Here is a 24,430-nt window from a genome sequence, read left to right as displayed (position 1 = left end):
CAAAAGCATTTAACCTCCAAGTAGCCTGTCAAGTTATATCCAGCTCCTGCATTCTAAGGCCCCAGCACTTCAAATTCTCAAGGCATTCCATTCCACTGTTCAGCAGCCTAACTGCCTCATTTTCTTTCTCTTATTGACGTGACATATATTTGTAATCCTGCACTCTACAACATGGTCCTCATTTTACCCTTCAGAGTCAGAATCTACACTTATTTTCTTTCCCCCCTAATGTCTTCTTAAAATTTGGAAGTAGCAGGTCTTCTACATTGTTTTTTTTCTGGCAGGTTAAAATCCAAGCTACTGCTCCCTGAACATGGACTAAAGTGTCAGTGTTCCACCTAAAGTTCTGTGTCAGACACAGCAGAGTGGAGCCATCCTTTGACTGACTAGGACATGGATACTCCTTACACCTCTAAGACTGCACTGGTTCCCCTGGCATTTGTATTACATTGCTGCTTCACTCCAAATTTGTGGCTAATCAGAAAGTTTGTATCTTTTCTCAAGTGAACTGTGGTTGAGCAAAGTGAACTCCCAACTGTACTACTGACTAAAAACGTGTTAATAAAATAAATTATTTTGGTATCTATGATCTTATTAGGATCAATTTGAAATTAGTGGAAAGCCAATTCTTATTACCACCTTTATGAAAAGTACAATTTTGGGGGAATCATCTGGCACATGCAATCCAAAGAACAAACTAAACGATTTGTTACTTACTCATTAGCATTCAAGCTAGCTGTGGCTCTGATGATCATGTAGCAGAGTGTGAGAGCACTGAGGAGGCCAAAACTGGCAATAATAAACCATTCTTCTGTTGACAAAGGAAAGGGAGGAAATCATTCTGGGGAGAAGGCTTAAGTCAAATCGACGTCAACATTTCTCTCAAATGCAACGAAGCAGATGTCAACGGAGGTGTGAGCCAAGATTGGCCCAAGGAAGTGAAGCAGAAGGAGATTTGCCAGAGAGCTACTAGACTGGAGAAGGTTAGTGGAAGTAGTGCTGAAAGCTGTAAGGGAGAAAGGAAAGCATGGCCGAACCAGTTTTGTTTTTTTTTTTTTTTTTTTTTTTTTCAGTTAAGGTGCTGAGGTTTGTAAGGAGTGTGGCCACCAAAAAGTGCATAGTCAAAATATATATATGAAATTGCACAGGGACATGTTTTTTATTGTTAAATAACGGAAAAATGAACTAGCGATACTTAAAACCTTATTTCCTTCTTCATTTTGTCTCTTTCACATGATTATAAAACTCATTCTTAGATAAAGGCTTTGAAGAATAGAGAAGAGGTTGTCAAAGGTCATGTGGGTACACCAAGCAGTTGAGAGTTGGCCTTCCATGGCATTCATGCCTATTCTCTTTTTATTTGTGTATGGATTTACTTATAATAGTTACATTTAAAGGACTTCTCACTGATGCCTCATGAAAGGAGGGACTGCCTTTCAAGGCTACATTGCTGGGAAGAGCACTGGGTTTTCTGGCTTTGTGAAGCAGAAGTAAGAAGGTAGGTGATTTATGAGGCAGATGGTCCACCAAAGAGTTGAAAACCTTTCATGCACAGTATTCTAAGGGTTCTTCTCTAGTCTCTCTCTCTAAATCTAAGAAGTTAGTTAATATTTCCCCTTAACTTTAAAAAAAGTCTGTATTGCCAAGGTAATATTCCAGAAACAGTATTTTTTGGGAACTTCAAAAATAATTTGAGAACCAATTTGCTTTCCTAAAAAATTATAAAATATTTCCTACAGCAAACACTAATTAGGACTGCATTTATAAAACTATGCACAATAAGATTCCCTATCTATCTGCACAAGACAAAGAGAAGAAACACAAGGGCGTTTAAAAAAAGTTCAAGGAAAAATTTAATTTCCTCTTAATTCCATTTTTCCACGAACTTTTTGAAGCTCCTTCACATTTATATTTGGAGTGCCAATATGCAAAAGCTGTGTTTAACATTTAATCTGTATTCATGAAACCTAAAATTTTATGTAAAATGAATTGTGGATAGGCATTTTTCTATAGAAAATTATACTTTTAGTCATCTTTAAAGGTGATGATCTATAGAAAGTTAAGAAGAACTGCCCATAACATTACTTGGCTGACCTTGGTTTATATATTATTATAACACTTAGCAAAACCTTTCCTTTTAGATAACAGTGAAGGTTTTGTTTCTTGATTCAAAAATTCCTCACCAGAAGAGTGCATTCACAAGGTTTTTACTTAACTTACAATAAACTTTCAAGAATCCATAAAAAAAACTACCTTTTCACTATATATATTTACCTATATACATATGGTTATGAATCAGGCTGCGAACCGCAAGGTCAGCAGTTCGAAACTACCAGCTGTTCCGCAGGAGAAAGATGAGGCTTTCTGCTCCCGTAAAGATTTATAGCCTCAGAAATCCTGTACAGGGTTGCTATGAGTCGGAACCTACTCCATGGCACATAACCACTACTACCATATACATATTTAGGAGTCCTGGTGTGGTGCCATAGGATAAGCACTTGATATCAAGATTGGTTTGAACAGCGAGATCGGTAGTTAAAACTATCCAGCCGCTCCTTGGAAACCCTATACAGGGTTCTCTGAGTCGGAACTGACTCTACAGCACTTAATGTCAACAACAGCAACATATACATATTTAGGAAAAATGTGTATTTGCACTTAAAAAATCAAGAGTTGAGTAGTCTTCATCATCAAGTCACTGAGCATTGTTGTTTCTTCTTAAAGATTTTCATACATGATAAAGATTAAGTGGTAGAAACTTCGATTATGTTTATGTTTCCTAATTCTGAATATACCATCCACATCTGTTTGGCATTTTAGTTATAAAAACTAGTAATCAAGATATAAACACCACCATAGCAATGCCCACAGGACTAGGGGTATTTTGGCAGCGATCCACGGCGCCAGGGCCTTAACACCTCTGTCCTTCTCAGTGCTAAGTTAGCACAGTGCCTTGCACATGGCTGCTGCTGGCTGAATGCACTGTAATCATTATGGACTACAGTTCCTTGGAGGAAAACACTGAAGCCGTTTTGGTCTAATTTAATCACATATATATATATATTTTTAAACTAGCATTCATAAACTCTGCTAAAGGTGATTAATTTGGTATACAAAATAATATTCTTTACCATCCAAACAAGATTTTCTAAGGACATTTTTACATAACATATAAAAGGGTCAGTACTTGATGTAGTAGTAGGTGCTCAATAAATGTCTGATCAATAAAGGATCTGCAAAAACTTACTATAAAACCAACAAACAACCTCTGTCTCTTAGATTACTACTAGATCAATTTTAAAAATTATAGACCATAAAATTGAAATGCCAAAGTATGAAAAACAAAATGCTAGGAAAACAAATGACTAGGAAATGGTAAGAAATGAGTAATTTTACTTATTTCATAATTGAAATAAGACAAGTAACAATAAAATTTTGGAAAGAATTTAAAAAAAAATTTTGGTTGGTTAAAAATTATGTGTACTTCAACTGAATAGACCACAAAATAAATGAAGTCTTAATATGGGAAGTAAATACTATTTTCTAATGTTGTTGTTAGGTGCCATCAAGTCGGTACCGACTCATAGTGACCCTATGCACAACAGAACGAAACACTGCCCGGTCCTGGGCGAACCTCACAATTGTTGCAATGTTTGAGCCCATTGATGCTGCCACTTTGCCAATCCATCTCACTGGGGGGTCTTCCTCTTTTTCTCCCATGTAATTGACTCTCAGGGTTAAGCAGAGTCCCATCAGGTTCAGGGCATGAAGTTCTTGGCAAGCAACAGCATATACTGAAAGAGGCAGCACCAGAGTGGCAACACAGAAGATGAGACGAAAGTTGTTAGATGAAAATAAAAATGGAAAGAATGGAACTAGAGAAAAGAGCTGACTTATTAAGGGTGAATGTCTACACCGGTCATACATACGTTGGGTAAGACCACTCATACTGTATTTAGGTATTACCATCAAAACATAAAAGTGCTTCTTCGCTCATAACTTTTTAAAACGTCAGATTACTTTCTGACTTTCTTTCTGCCTTGTGTACAAAACTATACCAGAGTTAAGGGTTAAGAGACAAACGCTAAACCAACTCTTCCATAAAACATAGAAAACAAAGACCATCTCAATTATTTCTGAAGTTGTGAATTTTCATGTTTTAATTCTAGACTGGTGGTTTATGGTTATATGAAACTTAGCAAATATAAAGCACGAATGCTTACAGTTAAAAAACATACCAGAGATGCTGCTGATAGCCTATATCAAATTCTAAAATTATCTTTTACAATACCTGTTTGAAATGCAATGATTTCAAAATATGTTTATAAAACAGCTGCCAAAGCAAATCTCTGAACACTACTCATCAAATGATGGCTCCTACTATTATTTATACACAAATACACAAGCTCTTTAATATAAAGTTTCGTTATTCCAAATAGCTGTTTAACAAAAACACACATTACTTTCTTGGTTACACACTAAATTGGACGCAGAAGTGAATTTCTCAACTCTCCACAGGTTAAACACGAGAAGAAAAAAACTGCCTGCCCCTGGGGCAAGGAGTCCCCACTTACTTGTTACTGCAATGTTGATTTCTCCTGTTCTAGGAGTAAGTTCCCCATCCTGAGGAAGAGGCGATATCCCCGAAGTTCGAAGTGGCTCAAGGCCAAGGGAGTTGTCGTTGGCAAGGTCACCAAGGGCTGATCTTCGGTTAACTGCCTGGGTTCGGGTGAGCCTTTCCATATCAAATGCTACGTTATCAGTACATGGCAAATTTGGCTGAAAAATATTTCCATATTGAAAGTAACTGTAAGAATAACAAATCCTTTTACAAAATTCTGTTTGACACCCTTTAGAAATGATATAAGCAAGGTTTTTCCATGAGGTTTCCTTCCATTTCTTTTCCAGTTTACTCTTTCCACTTTTACCCAAAAGTTTTTCAACAAAAGGTATAGATTATATCCTCTCAAGAAAGGCAAAAGTAAAGCCCAAGGCAGAACTGAAAATATTGGCCATTGCATCTTTATACAGAAACGACAGTCTTTTGTGGACACAGTTCACAAGAAATGGGAAGTCATACTGCTGGCTGTTGTTAGTTGCTATCGAGTTGATTTCACTCACAGTGAACTCATGTGTGCTGAAGTAGTTTGCCAGGCCTTACTCCTGAGGAGCCAACCTTTTGGTTAGCAGTCCAGCACTTAATCGTTTGTGCCAACTAAGAAATCCTTTATTAAATGATTTTAAAATGGTTTGTTGTTGTTAGGTGCCATCGAGTTGGTACCGACTCATAGCGACCCTATGCACAACTCTTAACTGTTTGACTCTCATATTAATGTAGTGGGATGGCAGGTAATGAATGGAGTACCACTTTTATCCTATTTATTTCTTTATTATGCACCATTTATCTAGAAATCAGTTTTTAAATATCTTCTATCTTTTTGTTCTTGTGAAGCGCTGTTGAAGACAGTTTCGACTCATAGTGACCCTGTATACAGTTTCCGAGGAGTGGCTGGTGGGTTTGAATCACCGACCTTGTGGTCCAGTGCATTATCCTGCATCACCATACCAGGTCTACCTTTAAATACAAGTAAAGCACATACCCAAGATCAGATAAAAGTAAAAGACTTTTGAACTGTAAGGAAACAATCTGTTAAAAAAATCTAAGCACCTAATTCTGAAGATTTGGTGCCAAAACCTATCAGTAAAATACAGGCATATAAGTCTTCTCATTTAATAATATGGATATAGGGTTTCCCTAGTAACCTTCAGTTCTCTTAGCCTCCAGTGGACAGCATTTTAGAAACCTAGATAAGAAGGCTGGCAGAGAGAAACTTATATACAAATCCAGAACCAATGGCTTCCTAGGCAAAGAACTCTTGTTTTATATTACCCTAGAGACTTATTTGAAGAATGACATCACAACATAAGAACTGATACTTAAATTATGCCCAAGATTCTCTGGCAGCACAATGATCAATGCTTGGCTACTATCTGAAAGGTTGGCAATTTGAACTCACCCAGCGATTCCTTGGGAGAAAAGACCTGGAGATCTGTTCCCATAAAAATTAGAGCTTAGAAAACCCCATGGAGCAGTTCTGCCATCACACTGGGGCACTATGAGTCAAAATTAATTTGATTGTACCTAACTCCACCACCACCACCAACATAATGATGCTCAGTTAGACGAGACTTACTATATTATAGTTAAGGAGTCATTGTAGGTTATAATACAGTTTAGAAGAATTTCCATTACATATAGAGGGGGAAAAGTATTAGCCTTTTTAAAAAACAAAAAACAAGGCTAGAGGCAATGAGAAAGGCTAAATTGGTATTTCCCAAGTATGTTTATATGCCAAGCATTATGGCAGATGCTTTATGTTAAATCAGCCTTAACTGGGAGTGACTTTTTCCTAAGGGCATTTGGCAATGTCTGGAAACATTTTTGATGATCTTGACTGGAGTGTTACACTATTGCATTTCATGTTAAAAGCCAGGAACGCTGTTAACCAGCCTACAACCCTCCCCACAACAAGGAAGTAGTATTTGGTGTAAAAAGTTCAACCCTCCCCACAACAAGGAAGTAGTATCTGGTGTAAAAAGTCACTTGTACCCAGGTTGAGAAAACCTGTGTGAGAGTAAAACTTCACTGGTGTGGAACATCTTAGTCTCAGGCAATTACTGCCCGACTGGGCTGCACCTAATCTTTAGTTTGATACTATCTTTCAAATGTAACTATTTAGATCTTCTTTGGGTTGCAAAGATATAATAATGAGTTCTCCTGTTGGATAAAACTCAACTTTTTCTCTATAGAGATTATTATTCATTCACTCTTTTTTTTGAGACCAGAAAGTATTTTATTTTCCTTAAAATGAAAAGAGGGCTGCAAAAAGTTCATGGAAAAATTCTATTATCTTTTAATTCCCTTTTTACACAAACATTTTGAAGCCCTCTTGTATGCACGCTTCTCTTAAACAAGGAAATGTAGAGCGTTCTCAAGGACTTTGGTAAATCAGCACGGATTTAGCACTTGCCAAATCTGAAGTACCAGATGCAGCACACCTGGTTATAGCACCTGCCAGGCCCTCAAAGGTTTCTGCCCACATCCACTGTTCATACCTTACTAACAAGTCAGGCCAAGGCCAACGGATCAGGAAGGAACACAAGTGATGAGTCTTACATTATGCTGATTAAGATACTGGAATACAGAAAAATCACACCTTTCTCACTATTTTAATTCTTTATCACACACCCACCACTCAACAGAAGCATTCTTTGAAAAGTGGACTAGTATCATTATTGATATTCTTTTCCAGGCATTCTTTCACATGGATTAGACGTTAAGTAATCTGGAAGAAAGGCACTGTTGGATTAACTCGTTTGTGAGAGTTAACCATGCTTCTTCTGATGCCAATTGTGCTATATGAGTATTATTGTGACACTCAGACACGATCTTACACAATAGGAGTAACAAAGTAGGAAACATACCACAATTCCCAGGGCCTTCAAAATATTGAGTTTGCACATAGGACAGGTACAATGTTCACTAAGCCAGGGGTCCACGCAGGATTTGTGGAAAACATGTCTGTAAAATAATGGAAAATTACATCACAAATTATATACTGAAAATCTACTAGCCACAAATGCAAAGAATTTTTAATTAGTCTTGTTTTCTTTCCCTTTAAGAACATATTTGCAAGTCCTAAAAGATAAATACTGGGGATTTACTATAGTTTGCAAAAAATCTCCTAAACCCAGTATTATGTATCTATACCACCATATATTGAGGACTGATTAGGCTGTTTTAACTTTTCATTTCACCATATTTCAAAATGGACTTGAGAAAACTTACAAACCTTATTAAGAATGGAGACCATGAATCAAACCTTAAAGATTTTTGAAAAATAGTAATCCTGGTGTGGCGCTGTATGGCAAGTATTAGATTGCTGAAAGGTTGGCAGTTCAAATCCACTACTACTCCTCAGAAACCCTTTACAGGGTCACTGTAAGTCAGAATCGACTCGACATTTAACAACAACAAAGCAGAAAAATGTAATTTCAAAAGGATATTTAACAAGGGTTGAATAAAGAGTGCTCTGTATATTAATTAGTTTCATGGAACCCTATTTAAGTCACTTAAAATATTTTATCAAAATTCAAAGCAATCTATGTTACCTCTAGTTATAAAGTAGTTGCAACTATTTTTAGGGCTGTGCTGTGTTTGAGTCAAATAACACTTAGTTAGCAGTCTGCAGTCAAAACGTTAAAGGGGAGGATGGCTGATGTTTCTCTTATTCAGGAGAGCAGACAGTCATATCCTCGTGACTAGAAATAAGTCAGTCATAGAGAATTCTGCATTCTGAGAAAAGGAACTTGTGTCCTTTGGGAAGAAAAAAAAAAAAAAAAGACTTGGAGGGAGCTGCAGAAATTATTTCCCAAGTTCAAGTACCTCTGCATGGCAGCCTTGAGAAGCTGAAATGAAGCCATGTGGAAGCCCTGGAGTCCTGGACAACTAGGATAGGGCAGATGCCAGGATAGATATTCAGGGAGGGCCCTGGTGGCACTGTCGGTTAGGCTGTTAGGCTGTTAACTACAAGGTAAACAGTTCAAAACCACCAGTTGCTCCAGGAAAGGAAGATGAGGCTGTTTGCTCCCTTAAAGATTTATAGTCTTTGGAAACCTTGTTTAGGTATAGGGTCAATATGCGTTGGAATTGATGGCAGTGGGTTTGGAAGGAATGCTATCATCTGAGTCTTGGGATAAAATAAAGAAATGTTGAGAAAGATACAAAATTGAATTATGGCATGACTTTAAAAATGTTGATTGTTAATTTATAATTTAATATTGTTACATAAGCTGTTTAAAAATATATTAGCTTTTGGTTTAAAAGTACAAAATTCAACTTTGATTTAAAAAGTAAGATGTTTAGAAAACTCAGGTTTTAATTGGGATTTGTAATAAGCATTTTGCATACAGGACTCCTGGTGTGGTGCTGTAGGATAAGCACTGGGCTGCTTACCACAAGGTCATCAGTTTAAACCCACTAGTGGCCCCTGGGAAGTTGATATAAATCAGAACTGACTTGATGGCACTTAACAACTAACAACATACAGTTTCAGCCTGAACATACATACTTATCTACCTATTACCACTTGGTGACCTTGTATCTATTTTTTTGGGATAAGGATACAGATCTTGAAGTCTGAATCAATCAACTCTGAAACTTGTAGATAATGGAGTTAACTAGACCCTTATCATACCTGAAAGGCTTTTATTTAAATCCTTAAGGAGTTTATTTAAGGAATGGAAAGTCATCAATCTGTAGGTGGGACTTGAATTCACTTAGTATACATAGTTTCATCAACTTCTTGTTACATTCAACACTCATGCTTGGGTCCACGTATAAGTGATCCACGATTAAGATGAAGGGTAGGTTGCTATTGCTGGGTTGAAGTGGATTCTCAGAGCCAGAGAGTTTACATTCTAGTCAGTTCCAATACTGACTGTAGTCTAGCTAGACTTAACCCTTTTGGGAACATAGATTCCTTTAGATCTGACAGCACATATAGAATCCTTCCCTAAAATTATGAAGGGCATACCTGGCATAAATTTCCAGGAGGTTGTTGGACCCCTGGTTAAAGAACCCTGAGAATCTGCTTTGTATTGGGTGGGAGTGGGTTGGCTGGAAAGGTGCTCTAGGTCAGTTCTATGTAGGATGACAGAGGAATTGGTGGGTGGACAGATGATAGGAGAAATAAAGTATGTGATCTCTGATAGGGCCAGGGGAGGATCAGGGCTGCTTTGGTGTAGGGTTGGGAGGCAGAGAGGGCAGATGAATTTAATCAGCTGTTGGGTGGAGACACTGGTGAAAGAAATCAAGGAGCAATGACTTTGGGTAAACAGTGGTTTAGTTTTTGTCATTCTATATTCTTAAGTACTTCTATTTCTTCCCTTTTCTTTTTATATTACTGAGTATTCAGAAAGAACAAAATTACATAATCTCTTTATTTAATTTTTAAAGCGGCATGAGTTAAGTGTTCTTTGCCCATCCCTTCCTTTAACTGTGCATTATTAATAGTTAATGATGGACTTTTTTATGTCGGGGTTCTTGAATAAATGTCCTCCTGTAGCTTTATTGATCAAAAAGAAAAAGCACCCCTCCTCCTAGTTTTACTAAGTACAATCTCTTCTCTGAACTGTAGGGTATTGTAATGAAAGCAACAAAGACTAACTAACTGACTCTCCAGGAACAAATCTAGAGAATGTTTTTCTTTCTTTAAAAACAAAAAAAACGTTTCCTTTTACCTATCCATCTACCCCATTACTTTCTTATCACCATTCCCATTCTTTTGGCAAAATTACCAACATTTTCATCTCTTTCCTTCCTATTATTTAGCATGGCATGGTGCTGTCTGTTACGCTCTGAACTGCTAACCACAAGGTCAGTGGTTTAAACCCATCAGTTACTCCTTGGAATCCCTATATAGGGTTGCTATGAGTAGGGACCAACAAAATGGCACTTAACAACACAACATGCTTTCAGATGCTCAAACAGTCCAGCTTCTGTGCATCTTGCCCAGATATCTTGAGTCTCTAATTCCCACAGCACATCACTCTCTTCTGAAAACAAAATTGAGCAATTTTTCTCTTCACTCACTGATCTTGGTACAAACAAAACCAGCACTCTCCTTTCTATCACTAATGTGATATACTGCTGAGTTGGTTCCAACTCAAAAGAAACCCTTTATAGGGTTTCCAAGGCTGTAAATTTTTACAGAAGCAGAGAGCCTCATTTTTCTCCCATGGAGCTGTTGGTGGATTTGAACTACTGACCTTGTGGTTAGCAGTCCAATGTGTAAACACTACATTGCCAGGACTCCATCACTAATGAAATTAGTGTAAAAACCGCCCTGGAGAGTAGCTTCTCTTTTCAGCATCATTCATTCTCTTAACATTCTTGCTTCTGTCTCCTCAGTGCTACTGTGGCACCCAACTCAAGGTGACCTTTCCCTATCTTCTAAGAAAAGCTTTACTATTAGAACTGTCTAACAAACCACCCTTTCTGAGTCAGCTTTTTCATCTGAAAAAGTGCAGGGGACAAGGCGTAGTGGAGAAAGGTGTTTGTAGTAGTAAATGAAAAACTGTGTATGAGATACTTAGAAAAGTACCAAGGACTGTACAAATGAAAGGACAAAAATACATTCAGGCAAAGTAATGCAGATTTTCACATGATATCCCAATAAATGGTTTAGACATTCTTCCAATGTGCCTTAGTCCCCAAGACATTCTAGTACGCACGTGCCTGGTCCTACCAACATCTATAAAAGACCTCAGAAGGTGGCACTTGGGGTGATCCTTAAATACGCCCCTCCTCACTGTTATAATGAAACAGATTCAAATGACAATCCACATAAAAGTAGAAAAAGCCCACTATATATTACGTTGGGTGGTGTACTGGGGTGGAAAGCTGGTGATATGTTGAGGAATAGTAAAACAGGAAAACCACAAGTATACTGGAGCTTCAACCAAAAAGTCCTTTATTCCTATACGAAAGATTTTGGCATACAGAATGTGAAATGTACAGAACATATAAGGAACAAACCCAGTAATTCTTAAATCAAGTACTGACCCCTTTCCTACTTCCCACACATGCCCACAAGCCAGAGAGTAATCAGAAAGTAGCTAGGGGTGGAGTGACAAGTCTATGTTGAAGGTAAGTTGTTTTCACAGCTCTGTAGCCTCTGGGTGTCGTGCTAGAGACAAAACTCTTTTCCCTTAGCCTGGGAAGACAGCAGACAATGTTAAAAACAGGCCCTCCTTCTGGGGGCAGGGAAGAGATCACAGTAACTTCTTGGCTAGTCAGCTGACAGACTCTAAAGAGGCATCACAGACTTAAGTTTATCTAAGTGCTCTACTCCTGAAAAAGTATTTTTAACTACTAAAAAATTTTGTGACTGATGTGTAAATAACAGAGGTCTAAATAAGGTGAGGATTTTTCAGTTTCTAAGACACATTGGTTAACATCCAAAAGATGATCAACTATAATCAACTCATACAAGTAGAATCCCAAAGCATTGCCAACTGCCATCTGTCCACAATAAATTAATGTGACGGAAGATGAAAAGTAAAGGTCATACAACAAAAAGTCAGTACTCTATGAGAGGCTTTATATCTACACAAGAGTTCTACTTTCCTCTCCAGACAGGCTTGTTAAGAATTAAAGACAGATATACACAAAGGCATATGGGCCTTTCTTTTCCCCTTACTGAGGTGAAGCGACTGTGAGTGTAGATACTTTTAAAAGTCTGACTTGAAGGGCAGAGGCTGCAGTATGATATTTGGGGGGAGAAAGATTAGAAAGAGAGTATGAAAATTGAAATAGCAAATGCTTAAGCATGATTAAATCATGCTGAGTAGAGATAGGAAGAACAAAAACCAGAGAAGATAGCAGAGAGTCAACAGAGCAAAGTCCCTGAGGAAGGGAGAGAAGTGGCACACAGAGGTCCTGGTAGAAAGAGCAGCTGCAGCCCAAAGAGGAAAGGGTATAAGGGAGGTGAAGAGACAGGCACATCTGAAGGCTTGGGGTGGGTCAGGAAATTGAAGGAATATCCATTTTTTTTCTCTGTGAAGTTGATGGTGAATTCGGGTGTTTAGGGAGCATGAATAATCTGAAAGTGCTGCTATAATAATGGGGAGAGCCAGCCAGGGGAAGAAGGAAGGGTTTCTGACAGTGCTCAGGACCCAGCTGAGGTGGAGCCGGCCGGCTGGAGTGACATCTTAGCATCCATCCAGAGTCCTGTGGGAAGAAAGTGAGATACCAGAGTTGTTTGGCAATGTGAAATCAAGGAAGATTCAGCAGGGGCAATGTCTGGCTCGGTTTCAAAGATCATGGTGATGGTAGTGTTAGTGTACCATTGAGTCAGTTTCAAGTCAATAGTGACCTTGTATAGGGTTTCCAAGACAGTAAATCTTTACAGGAGCACAACATCTTATCTCTCTCTCACAGTTGGCTGGTGGATTTGAACTGCTGACCATGAAGTTAGTAGCCCAACTAGTAACACACTACACCACCAGGGCTCCTTTCAAAGATCATGTTATTGTAGTGCTGTCAAGTAGACTCGGACCCAGAGCAACCCTGTATAGGGTTTCCAAGAAGAAGCTGGTGAGCTTGAACCATGGACTTTGTAGTTCATATGGCTTTAAATCAAAGACCATAGAGACCAAAAAAAAAAAAAAGGAGCGAAGGGCATCCTAGGCAGAAAGAATAGTGTAACTACAAATACAAGGTAAGAGTTAATTCAAAATTTGGAAATTAAGAGATTTGAAGAAGTTTTGGAGTAAAGATGATTATTTGAGAGCAACCCTCCTCTAGGTCAGTGGTTCTAAATCAGGGTAATTTCATCCTCCAGGGGACATCTTAAGGAGCCCTGGTAGCAGAGTGGTTACAAGTCCGGCTGCCAACCTCAAGGTTAGCAGTTCCAAACTACCAGCGGTTCCATGGGAGAAAGATGAGGCTTTCTGCTTCCGTGAAGATTTATAGCCTCGGAAATCCTGTGCAGGGTCACTAGAGTAAGAACCGACTCCATGGTATTTAACAACAACAACAACAGGGGACATGTTGGCATTGTCTGGAGTAATTTTTGGTTACCACAATTGAGGTTGGTGGTGGCACAGCTACTGACATTGAGTGGGCATACTTCTAAATATCCTGCAATACACAGGCTATCCTCCACAACAATGAATGATCTGGTCCAAAGTGTCAACATTGCTGACACTGAGAAACCATGATCTAGGTTAAGTTATCAAAATGTTCCTCAATGTGTACAGTTAATTTTTACTACACCTGAGCCTCACAGGTGTTAAATATTTTGTTGAGCAGATTGTCCAATATGTTTTAGGCAGCGCTAACTTGTTGAGACTTAAGTTGTTACAGTAACAAACATCAACACAGTCAATTTCTGATATGCAGTGAAATTCTGACACATAGTCAGGCAGTAAGCATTTCTTGTCAGAGACCTAGAACTGGAAGACAATCAAGTGAATAGTGCATTAACTATGGAGGCAAAGAATTCCATTAAGTTTGTAAAAAATTCTAAAATTCACAATTAGATCACAAACACAAAAGGTTGACAGCCACTTCTCTGGTGGCAGGTGCAGCCATGGCAAGGGAAGGGATCAACATAAGCTCCTGATCTCAACCCTTCCAGCATCAAACCGTAGCATCAAACTACCCAGTAACTTATTAAAAGTTCCTCCAGGATGTGTTTTTGAAAGCTCCCTTCCTAATTCTGAAACACCCTCAAGTTTGGAAAGCACTGGAATAAACTGAAACAAAGAGAACTAAGAGTGAAACTTTGGAAAAGCCAATTATTAAGGAAGTGATGAAGAGACGGAGGAGCAAGTTTCCCAAAAGCTATTTTAGGCTGAGACTCACTTGAGTCTCAGGAATGGCTTGGAAGCTTTTGTTCCTAGGTCCCTGGTAATTCTGGGCAATCATGGACAGAAATAAGAAGGCAGATTTTGAAATATTTGGTTTATTCCTGGTCATTATGGTGTTCAAAAAAATCTGTGCAGGTATAGACATTTTTTTTTTTTTTTTGGGTAGGTAGTATAATATTTTGTACACTGGACTGTGAACCACAAGGTTGGCAGTTCAAGCTTACCAGCTGCTCCTCAGGAGAAAGATGAAGCTTTCTTCTCCTGCAAAGATTTACAGCTTTGGAAACTCTATACAGGGTTGCTATGAGTTGGAACTGACTCAATGGCACTTAACAACAACATAAATATTGATTAGGTCTGTTCTTGTATACACGTAATAATTTTTTGTGTGTGCAGCTGACATATCAATTACCAAAATTATTGACCTATTTTGATTGTGGATTTGTTTGTTCCCCCTTCACCTTTGCCAATTTTTGCTTCATCTATTAAAAAAAGAAAAGACCTTGAGCCAAAAGTACTCTGCCAAGCTACTTTCAAATCCCTCATCTATAAAGTACATGAAAGATAATATATAATTAGATTATTATTGTTTCAGGCCACTAAGTTTTAGGGTGATTGGTTGCACTACAATATATAAAATAAACAAAACTACAAAAAAAGACAACAGCAAACAAAAAACAATAGGTAAGAGCTGGTTATGCTTTATAATGTATTCTTGCCAATCGTTTTCCTAATGTGTATCTACAGTTCTTTAGGTGCTGTGTTTTTAGATTGTAAATGATTATAGGGTGATGGTATACTTTTAAGTTTCATAGATTTTCATTTGGATATATACACTTAGAATGACTTGACTTTCAGAATCTTGATTTTTTGGTTTTAGTATACAGTATTATTCTTATGTTCCATGACTTTTAAAAAGACACATCTTCTTTGGCTCAAAACATTACTTGATGAGCAAATAATACCAGAAGTCTCATGTACATAGCAACTAACAATTATTTTATCATTTATATGTTCTGTAAAGCCTGAGATGTGGGTGAATTTTAAAGAGGGGAGGGAAGAAGAAACCTTTTTGACTTTAGGTTTATCAGCAGGTAATTTCGTTTTCCAACTGACACTCAGAATCATAGACTTAATATTTCATTCCTTGGAACTTGGTAGAAATCAAGATGTTTATAAAAACATATGCTCTTTTCAGTGCACCAAAGTTTAGGCCACCAAGCTCTCCTTTTTAAGGAGCACTGACTGGAAGGCAGACCTGGGTGAACAATGGCTCTGCCATTTCTTAACTGTATGACTCTGGGAAATGACTACTGGCTCTGTTATCCTTTACTGCAGAGTGGGGATCCAAAAACCTACTCAGTTAGGATTTCTGGGAGGACTGTAAGAGGTAACAAATACAAACAGCTCAGAGCAGAGTACCCTGACCTTGAGCAGGCATGCAGTAATTATCAGTCCTCCCCACATGGCATAATCCCAGTTCAGAAAAAGACACAATCCAAGTCCCTAGAGCTCTGGTACTCATAGTGAACACTGCTGAGGCTTTACTGGGAAGCCTAGTTATGTACTCTGATTGAAGATGGAGATAAAACAAGCTTTTGAAACCTATAGGAGTCACAGACCAAGCTTCTCAACTTTAATGCTCTTAGGCACAGATGAGCCTGGCGCGGTAGCACATTGCCCATAAGTACAAAAGACTGGTGCAATCCTCATTAGAGGCAGTATTGCTCACTGTAACCTCCCACTTTAGCAACATGCAGCAGGTCCCTGTCTGCCAGAAAGGCCCGTGCTAGGTAGCTCTCAAAAGCAAGTGGGATACCCACTCAGAGTGGATCTTCTGCACAAGAGAAGTACAAACCACATTTTTTTTTCTTAAAGTGTCATAGAGTTGGTTCTAACTTATAGCGACCCTGTATAGGGTTTCCAAGGAGAAGCTGGTGGGTTTGAACTGCTGACCTTGCGGTTAGCAGTCCAGTGCTTATCCTTCAGCACCACACCAGATCCCCACGTCACAGTAGCAGTATTCTTTTTTAAACAAATAAAAGTTGACATACTTGCAGGGGAGAATTCGGACAACATCGTTCTGCTTATAGCTCTCTATGCAGACTGCACAATGATCAAAGTCAGGGTCTGTTTCCTGAAAAGAAAAGCACAGAAACAAGTCATGCTAAAAGTGCTTAAACAGAGGAGATACAATTCAGCGACGTGACTATAAATGAAAGGTTATTTAAAAACTTAATAAATTATCAACTGCTATCAGTACATGAGAAGTCCTGGTGTGGCGCTGCGGGTTAATGCACCAGAGTACAAAGTTGTTTGAGCTGCAAGGTTGGCAGTTCAAGCTCACCAGTTGCTCCTCGGAAACCCTACATAGGGTTGCTGTGGGTTGGAACTGACTCAACGGCACTTAACAACAACAATCAATACATTAAGGAGCTCTGGTAGCGTAGTGGTTACAAATTGGGCTGTGAACCTCAAGGTCAGCAGTTCGAAGCTACCAGCTGTTCCGCGGGAGAAAGATGAGGCTTTCTGCTCCTGTAAAGATTTACAACCTCGGAAACCCTGTGCAGGGTCACTATGAGTTGGAACTCACTCCACCGCACTTAACCACCACCACCTGATCAATACATTGGCCCAAATTATGATACTATCTAAGTCAATCTATTTTATTTAAAAATATGTTGTGGCAATATTAATTGTTTATGAATATTTTAAGACAACTCAGACTTCAAGTTTTTTTAAAGATCCAAATCAGCAATAATTGTGTTCATCCTTATATCCTCTTTTCACCCAACCTTTAGCTGGCAGAAAGTTTCAGTCATCAAGACTATGATTAGTTATCTTGTTAGTCACCTTAATTTTCAGTCATTTTTCAAATACTCACAATCACAGTGCAATTTTCTTTCAATTCCTGGAAAAGCTCCAGTTTAAAGCATTACCATTAACAAATCCTTTCATTGTGTTCAGTCAAAACTTTCTTATTATGCTCCTCTAAATACAAATTTATTTTATACACACACAAAAAAATCAAACTTGTAACACTGCCAAAAGACTAGATCTATATTGTTACATTAATATTAAATTACTCTTTCAAGCTATTCTATATTCAATTGCATTTAATTGCCTGTTATGTCCTGAGAAGCAGGGAAATAAAAATGGATAAGATACTCACAGGTCACACTGGTGAGTAACACTGAGACAGACTGTTATTAAAAAATATCATGAAAAAGAAGAAAAGGACAAAGAGAAAGAGAAAGAAACAAAAGTCTTATGAAGTAGTTCACACAGTGGCTGGGAATTAGGTAAGACACTCAGAGTGGCTGAAGACAAGAAAACTAAGTTGGGTCTTAGAGGATAAAAGGGATCTGGACAGACACTTTTAAACAAAGGAAATCAAGAGGTGGTGATAATACGGCACTGTAACTGAACAGCCAACAGGTTGGTGGCACTGTTGTGGAAATCGGTGCTAAAGTGTTTGAAGGAAAGTGGGTGATAAAAGCACTATCTTGGGAAACGAAACTGACTGTGGTATGCAGAATGGCTGAAGAAGGGGTGGCAAGAGTGGCTGCAAGGGGGCCTTGTGCAGCAGCTTCCAGGGTAAAGTGATGACTGGGACCACAGAAGGGGAAGGAGCAGTGGAAAGGCTGAGACAGAAATGACATTTCTACTGATAAAAATAGATCTGATTATCAACTAGAAAAGTAATTCTCTAGTATGTATTGGTGACTTTTTAGAATGACAGAAAAGCTGGTTAGAGAAGGTGACGTGAGGAAAAGATGATGAGCTGGGTTTTGAACATCTTGAGTGTGAGGTGACAGCTGAAGGAATGCCTAGAGCACCCCTAAGAAGACTGACTAAAGATCAACACAGAGGTGGTGGTTCTAGCCAAGAGATGGGCTGCAAAGAGAAGATGGGCCTTAGGAAATCTGACATGAGCGAAAAGGATAAGGGAGTAAATAGTTTAAAATAAGTCATTCTGTTTCTAAGCACTATTGAACAGAAAGGAGTGAAATATCCCATCATACTATATTAACTTTGCTGGTTGCCCAGGAAAATGACATTTGGTCATCTAGTACGGCAATATGAGACAAAGGTAGAGATGTCAAACGTATTAATTTCAGTAACTGTGATTATTTTATATTAGTTTACAAAAGTCTTTTGAGTTAATCAATTTCCTTTTAGCTAACATCATATGTATCTTAGCAAAAAGTATTCAACTGTCACTCTAGGACCCCTTGTGCAATTCTGAAATTAAAACCTAAAAACAAAACAGACTATCTGAAAACAAAGGCAAGAAACAAGGTGACACCTATGATATCCCAATTCATATCTGGAAAGACTTTGTAGACCATAGAAGTGAAGGGAGTGGGAGCCCAAACAGAGTCCAGTGCTCTGACTAAGTTAAAAAATACAGAATTTGGCTTTTGGAGATGCCAATGCAACTACAATTTACAGGGATAAAAAACAAAAGTGAGGGAGCTGCAGAAAAAGAGATCTTCAGACTTACAGAGAAGTCTTCTTAAGTATTTGAGTACTGACCTGTACATACTTGGGAGGAAACTATCCAAGGCCAGGTGAAAGTACAACTGGAAAAGTAGGTGGAACAACCTTTTTTTTTTTTAACCGGCTGGGCCCATGGAGGGTGTCAAAGAGAAGAAGAAGTTTCCTGCTGTGCCAGAGATCCCTGAAGAAAAAGTGAAGGCGTTTTGCAGACCTAAAGATCAAGCGCCTGAGAAAGAAGTTTGCCCCAAAGATGCTTCAAAAAGCAAGGAGGAAGCTTATCTATGAAAAAGCCAAGCACTATCACAAGGAATATAGGCAGGTGTTCAGAACTGAGATTTGAATGGCTAAGATGGCAAGAAAATGGGCAACTTCTATGTACCTGGTGAGCCCAAGCTGGCATGTGTTATCAGGATCAGAGGTATCAATGGTGTGAGCCCAAAGGTTCAAAAGGTGTTGCAGCTTCTTTGCCTTCCCCAGATCTTCAATGGCACCTTTGTTAAGCTCAACAAGGCTTTAATTAACATGTTGAGGATTGTGGAACCATATATTGCATGGGGGTACCCAAACTTTAAATCAGTAAATGAACTGATCTACAAGCGTGGATATGGCAAAATCAGTAAGAAGTGAATGTTCTCAAATTGAAAAAAAAAAAAAAGTAGGTGGAACAAATCCCAGAGTTTAAAAAGGGCTGAAAATAATTCATGTTTCAATAAGCAATAGTAGATTATTGCTCTCTTAACACAATATCCAACAACAAATAAAATATTGCTAGGCTTACAAAAGAAGTAGTAAAAAACAATCCATAACTCATCAATAGAAACAGACCTAAAAATGATAGATAATTAGCAGATGACGGTTATGGTTGATGGTTATGTGCTGTGGAGTTGGTTCCAACTCATAGCATAAGGTTTAAGGCTGTAAAAATCCTCATCTTTCTCCTGCATAATAGCTGGTAGTTGCAAACTGCTGACCTTGAGGTTAGCAGCCTGACTTGTAATTACTACATTATCAGAGCTCCTTCATTAGCATATAAGAACATTAAAACAGCTATTTTAAATATACTCCATAACAAAACAAAACAAAGCCACTGGCACTGCGTCAATTTTGACTCACAGCATCCCTCTACAGGGTTTCTAATACTGTAAATATTTAAGGGAGCAGACAGCCTCATCTTTCTCCTGTAGAGCAGCTGGTGGTTTTGAACTGCCAACTTTTTGATTAGCAGTCCAACATCTAAAAACATATTCCATAGGGTCAAGAATTTAGAAGAAAACTTGAATATGATGAAGAGAAGAATGCAAAATGTATAAAAGATCAAAATCTAACTTTTGGAGATGAAAAACAACAATATCCAACATGAAAAGCCATCCAATGGAATTAAGAGCAGATTCGACACTAATTATTTTATATTATTTGACAAAAATCTTCTGAGTTAAATGAGTTCTTTCTAGCTAATATCATATGTATCTTAGCAAAAGTCTTCAACTGTCATTCTAGGATTCTAGAAGAAAAAGTCAGAGAAATTGAACATTGCACTGGAAGCTAGCTAAAATGAAACACAAAGAGAAAAAAGACTGGAAAAAATGAACAAGAGTATCTATGAGCTTGCGTGACACCACCAAGACATATATTTAACATATGTGTAAATTTTAACTATCAGGGATAGGAAAACAGAACAAATTATTTGGTAAAATAATGGCAGAACATTTGCCAAATTTGATTAAAATTATAAACACACAAAAAACTCCAAATTATTTTAAATCCAACAATAAAGATAAGATCTTACAAATAACCAAAGTAAAAAGATATTATGTAGAGAGGAATGAAAAGACAAATGACAGTAGACTTTTCATCAGAAATGAGGCAAACCAAAAGACAATGTAATAATATCTATAAAGCACTAAAAGAAAAACATCAACCTACAACTCTATATCCAACATTAATATCTTATAAATGTGAAGGAGAAATAAAAATATTTTCTGACAAACAAAAGGTTGAAACATCTCCAGTAGATGAGCGCTACAAGACAGAAAATGATACCAGATGAATATCTGGATCTTCACAAATGCAGAGCACTAGAAATATACCAAAATATCAAATGTCTTTTACTTACATTTAAAAATTACCTAGGTCTATCTTCAGCAATTCTTTTGAGATGCTCTGAGAAGCAGAATGCAGATGTTAAGTACTCAAAACTGCTTGTACTCAAACCTCAGGTCTGTCATTTCTTGCCTGTTCATCCTTGAGCAATTTACTTAACCTCTCTATTTCTTCCTTATCCCATCTATATACACTAAGGATAAGAAGAGCTAACCACATTGTGCAGATTTTAAAAAGACAACACAGATAAATTATCAATGAATATTAGTTATTATATTTTCAATCACTATATTTCATTTGTACTAATTTTCTATTAATCATAACAAATGTTGGATAACACATTGCTAAGAATGGGAATTCCAGAACATTTAATTGTGCTCATGAAGAACCTGTACACAGACCAAGAGGCAGTCATTAGAACAGTACAGAGGGGATAATGAATGGTTTAAAATCAGAAAAGGTATGTCTCATACCAATTCAATCTGTATGCTGAGCAAATAATCCAAGACGCTGGATTATATGAAGAACATGGCATCAGAATTGGAGGAAGACTCATTAACAACCTGTGATATGCAGATGACAAAACCTTGCTTGCTGGAAGTGAAGAGAATTTGAAATACTTACTGATGAAGATCAAAGACTACAGCCTTCACTATGGATTGTATTTCAATGTATAAAGAATAAAAGCCTCATAACTGGACCAATAAATAACATCATGATAAATGGAGAAAAGATTGAAGTTGTCGAAGACTTCATTTTGCTTGGATCCATAATCAATGCTAATGAAAACAACAGTCAAGAAATCAAACGACATACATTGTTGTCAGGTGCCATTGAGTCGGTACCCACTCATAGCGACCCTACACACAACAGAATGAAACACTGCCTGATCTTGGGTCAACCTCATAATCCTTGCTACGTTTGAGCCCATTGATGCTGCCACTGTGCCAATCCATCTTGTTGGGAAACTTCCTTTTTTTCTCCGACCTTCCACTTTACCAAACATGATTACTTCTCCAGTGACTGGTCCCTCCTGACAATATATATGAAGTCTGAAAGACGAAGTCTGGTCATCCTGGCTTCCAAGGAGCACTCTGGCTGTACAAATGACATATGTTGTTGTTGTTAAGTGCTGTCGAGTCGAATATGACCCATAGTGACCCTGTTATAGGGTTTCCAAGGAGCAGCTGGTGAGCTTGAACCACTGACCTTGCAGTTCAAATGACTTTGCAGTCTGACACATTAGCCCACAGCACCACACCAGGACTCCACAAATGACATGTAGCATTAGGCAAATCTGCTGCAAAAACTTCTTTAAGGTGTTAAAGCAGAAAGATGTCACTTTGAGGATTAAAGTGCACCTGACCCAAGTTATGGTATTTTTGATTGTCTCATATCCATGTGAAAGTTGGACAATGAAAAAGGAAGACACAGAAGAACTGATGCAGTTGATTTGTGGTGTTGGTGAAGAATTTTGAAAGTACAAATACTGTGAGAAGAACAAACAGATCTATCTTAGAAGTATAGCCAGAATGCTCCTTAAAAGCCCTAACAGTGGCTTCATCTCTCATACTTCGGATATGTTTATCAGGCGGGGCTGAAGAGTCCCTGGAGAAGGACATCATGCTTGGTAAAGTAGAGGGTCAGCAAAATAGAGGAAGACGTCCAATGAGATGAATTGACACATAACAACTGTGAGGATGGTGCAGGACCTGGCAGTGTTTTGTTCTGTTGTGTATGGGGTTGCTATGATTTAGAACCAAGTTGACGGAACCTAACAACAACAATTTTCTATTAAGATAACTTATTTTAAAATGGGGGAAAAATAAGCAACTGGAGATACTGATTTAGAACTCAGAAGAACAGCCTGAGTAGGAAGTTTCAATTTGAGAGTAATAAAACCTCCATTGTTGTTGTTAGTGCCACTGAGTCAGTTCGGACTCTTAGTGACCCTTTACAGGGTTTCTGAGGAGTGGCTAATGAGTTTGGACTGCCGACCTTGCGATTCTAACCAATTTTGCGGTCCAGTGCATTATCCTGCAGCACCATACCAGACTCCAAAACTTCCATACAACAGCCTTAATAGTCAAGAAAGCAACGCCATCTCCTTTAAACATAAGATTTCTTCATTAATATTTCCTTTAGTAAAAAAGTGGGGAGCACAGTGGCTCTGTATGATAAGCACTGGACTGTGAACCACAAGGTCGGTGGTTAGACTCACCAGTTTGTCTGCAGGAGAAAGATGAGGCTTTCTGCTCCCGCAAAGATGACCAGGCTCAGAAATTCTATAGAGTTTTCTATGAGTTGGAACCGACTCGAAGGGACAACTACTGCAAAAAGCAGTGGTTAGTTAATATGACAGGGAGAAACAAAAACAAAACCACCACCATACATAATTTCAACAAGTATAAGGCATAATCATTTAGCTATTGGTCAGTTCCTAAAACAATTACTTATAAACTTCCAGGTTCCAAAATGTTTATACAATTCCAAGATAAGGGTAATCAATTTCCAAGACCTATTATAAGGCTTTCAAGTTAGCCTTCAGTTTCTGAATGGCTATGAACTACATTTCACTGCAATGAAATAAAAAGCTTACAACAAAGGATATGTTTAATGCAATCGTTTTTGTGAAAAATGTGAAGCAAATTCATGATCAATTTCTATTTTTGTCCAACAAAATGATTAAAACTCTGTTTACCTCCAAATCTTACTATAAATTCTAAGGACTGACTCAAATACAAAAAGCACATTTGTAACATTCCAAGTGGAAACTCTGAGCGACAGTGACAGAATGATCTTGGAATGGTTCAAGGACAGTAGCACTGAATATTGTAGAGGAAAGAAGATGTCTCTATAGCAGGGGATGACTAACTATGGCCTACAAGCCAAATCTAACCACTGTCTGGTTTTTGTAAATAAAGTTTTATTGGAACACAGCCATACTCATTCACATACACATTGTCAATGGCTGCCTTTGTGCTACAGTAGCATAGTTCACTTGCTGAGGCAGAGTAAGGCTTGTAAAACTGAAAATATTTACTATTTAGCTCTTTGGAGAAAAAAGTTTGCCAGCCCTGGATCTTGGGAAAGGAAGTTTACAGTGAGGGCATGAAAACTGAAGGAAGTCTGATATACAATTAGAAGATATATAAAGATTATAATCACAACAAATTTTTTTTCATGATACACTGGAGGGGGCAGATTCTGAGAAAGGAATATGGATTCAGAGAAAGGACCTAGAACCAAAAGGGAATAATTAGAAAAGTTATTATGTAAATACCACCACCCATCGGTTAGTTTTTCCTACTGTGGTGGCTTGTGAGTTGCTGTAATTCTGAAAGCTATGCCACCGATATTTTAAATAACCGGCAGGGTCACCTATGGTGGA

The 24,430-nt window shown here is 38.1% G+C and overlaps 1 protein-coding gene and 1 pseudogene across 2 annotated transcripts in view; one reads left to right on the top strand and one right to left on the bottom strand.

Moving 5' to 3' along the window:
• Positions 1–24,430, bottom strand: part of RNF130 (ring finger protein 130) — a 226,436-nt gene that overhangs the window by 10,066 nt on the left and 191,940 nt on the right. The window contains exons 5-8 of one of the 2 annotated variants that reach the window (XM_006874443.1): positions 16,491–16,573; positions 7,486–7,582; positions 4,575–4,779; positions 718–811 (exon numbers count right to left, since the gene is read on the bottom strand). In XM_006874443.1, the coding sequence (XP_006874505.1) occupies positions 718–811; positions 4,575–4,779; positions 7,486–7,582; positions 16,491–16,573 (479 nt within the window). The remainder of the gene's footprint in view (positions 1–717; positions 812–4,574; positions 4,780–7,485; positions 7,583–16,490; positions 16,574–24,430) is intronic. The other variant, XM_006874444.1, reaches the window with a different exon arrangement.
• Positions 19,072–19,566, top strand: LOC102819224 (annotated as a pseudogene).

This window comes from Chrysochloris asiatica, unplaced genomic scaffold (assembly GCF_000296735.1).
Source record: "Chrysochloris asiatica unplaced genomic scaffold, ChrAsi1.0 scaffold00279, whole genome shotgun sequence".
In the NCBI taxonomy this organism is placed as follows: domain Eukaryota; kingdom Metazoa; phylum Chordata; class Mammalia; order Afrosoricida; family Chrysochloridae; genus Chrysochloris; species Chrysochloris asiatica.
The sequence above is the reverse complement of the archived record's forward strand: the minus strand, read 5'-3'. Positions and strand labels throughout refer to the sequence as shown.